At 50.8% G+C, this 1083-nt stretch overlaps 1 protein-coding gene across 1 annotated transcript; it reads right to left on the reverse strand.

Moving 5' to 3' along the window:
• Positions 1 to 35: 35 nt before the first annotated feature.
• Pmar_PMAR026954 (phosphoglycerate kinase 1, putative) lies at positions 36 to 796 on the reverse strand (the record flags this gene model as incomplete). Its single annotated transcript, XM_002769879.1, has 2 exons — positions 36 to 522; positions 569 to 796. Coding segments are annotated over 2 exons (715 nt in total), but the record flags the coding sequence as incomplete, so codon positions are not given.
• Positions 797 to 1083: the final 287 nt, after the last annotated feature.

Here is a 1083-nt window from a genome sequence, read left to right on the forward strand (position 1 = left end):
ATTGTAGAGGGTCTTGATGAAGGTATAAGCCATACCACCACCGATGATCATCATATCGACCTTGTCGAGCATGTTGTTGATAAGTTGGATCTTATCCTTAACCTTAGCGCCACCTAATACACTCAACACGGGGCGCTCAGGGTTCTCGAGGGCCTTGCCAAAGTACTGAAGTTCCTTGGCTAGCAAGAGGCCAGCAGCACGGATAGGGAGCTCGACGCCGACCATAGATGAATGGGCACGATGGGCGGTACCAAAGGCATCGTTGATGAAGATATCACCAAGCTTGGTGAGGTCGGCCCTGAAGGCAGCAACAGCCTCGGGGGAAGCCTTCACCTTCTGACCATCGACCACACCCTTGCCCTCCTCTTCAACATGGAAGCGGAGGTTCTCGAGGAGGATGATGCTGCCGGGGGCAGGAGAGGCACAAGCCTTAATGGCAACATCGCCAACGCAGTCCTCGACAAAGGTAACCTCATGGCCAACGAGCTCGGTAAGGACGGGCACGACAGGCTTCAAGGAGAACTGAATTACAATGACTTAATACGGAGGGGCTTGTTTGTTGCATTACCTTCTCAACCTTGTTGCCCTCAGGCCTGCCTAAATGGCTCATAAGAACGATGCTATTGGCACCCATCTCGAAGACCTTCTTAATGGTAGGTATGGTAGCAACAATACGGGTCTTATCGGCGACCTTACCGTCCTTAACAGGGACATTGAAGTCCACACGCATGAGGACTCTCTTGCCCTTGATCTGGCTCTCGGGCAGATCCTTCAGGGTGGCCTTTTGAGACAACATTTTCAGAGAACTTACGAGACACTAGACTTCTCTCTATAGCGCAATGCGATTTTGAGCGGAGCGAAGCGTGCCGCGAATACCGTTTTCTCAAAACATGTAGCCGTCGCCGAGTTGTCCCACTGAACCCAAGCCCATCAATTTCATACAACGGTTACTGTCGTGTCCACTTCCTTGACATTCATGGTGTGACTCTGTCTCCATTCACAGGGAATAAATTATCGATTTCACTTCGTGTATGTCGGGCATCTCTTAACTCTGCACCATCATCGTCGACTAGATGTATTAGC

This window comes from Perkinsus marinus, assembly GCF_000006405.1.
Source record: "Perkinsus marinus ATCC 50983 genomic scaffold scf_1104296964568, whole genome shotgun sequence".
Classification (NCBI taxonomy): Eukaryota; Perkinsozoa; order Perkinsida; family Perkinsidae; genus Perkinsus; species Perkinsus marinus.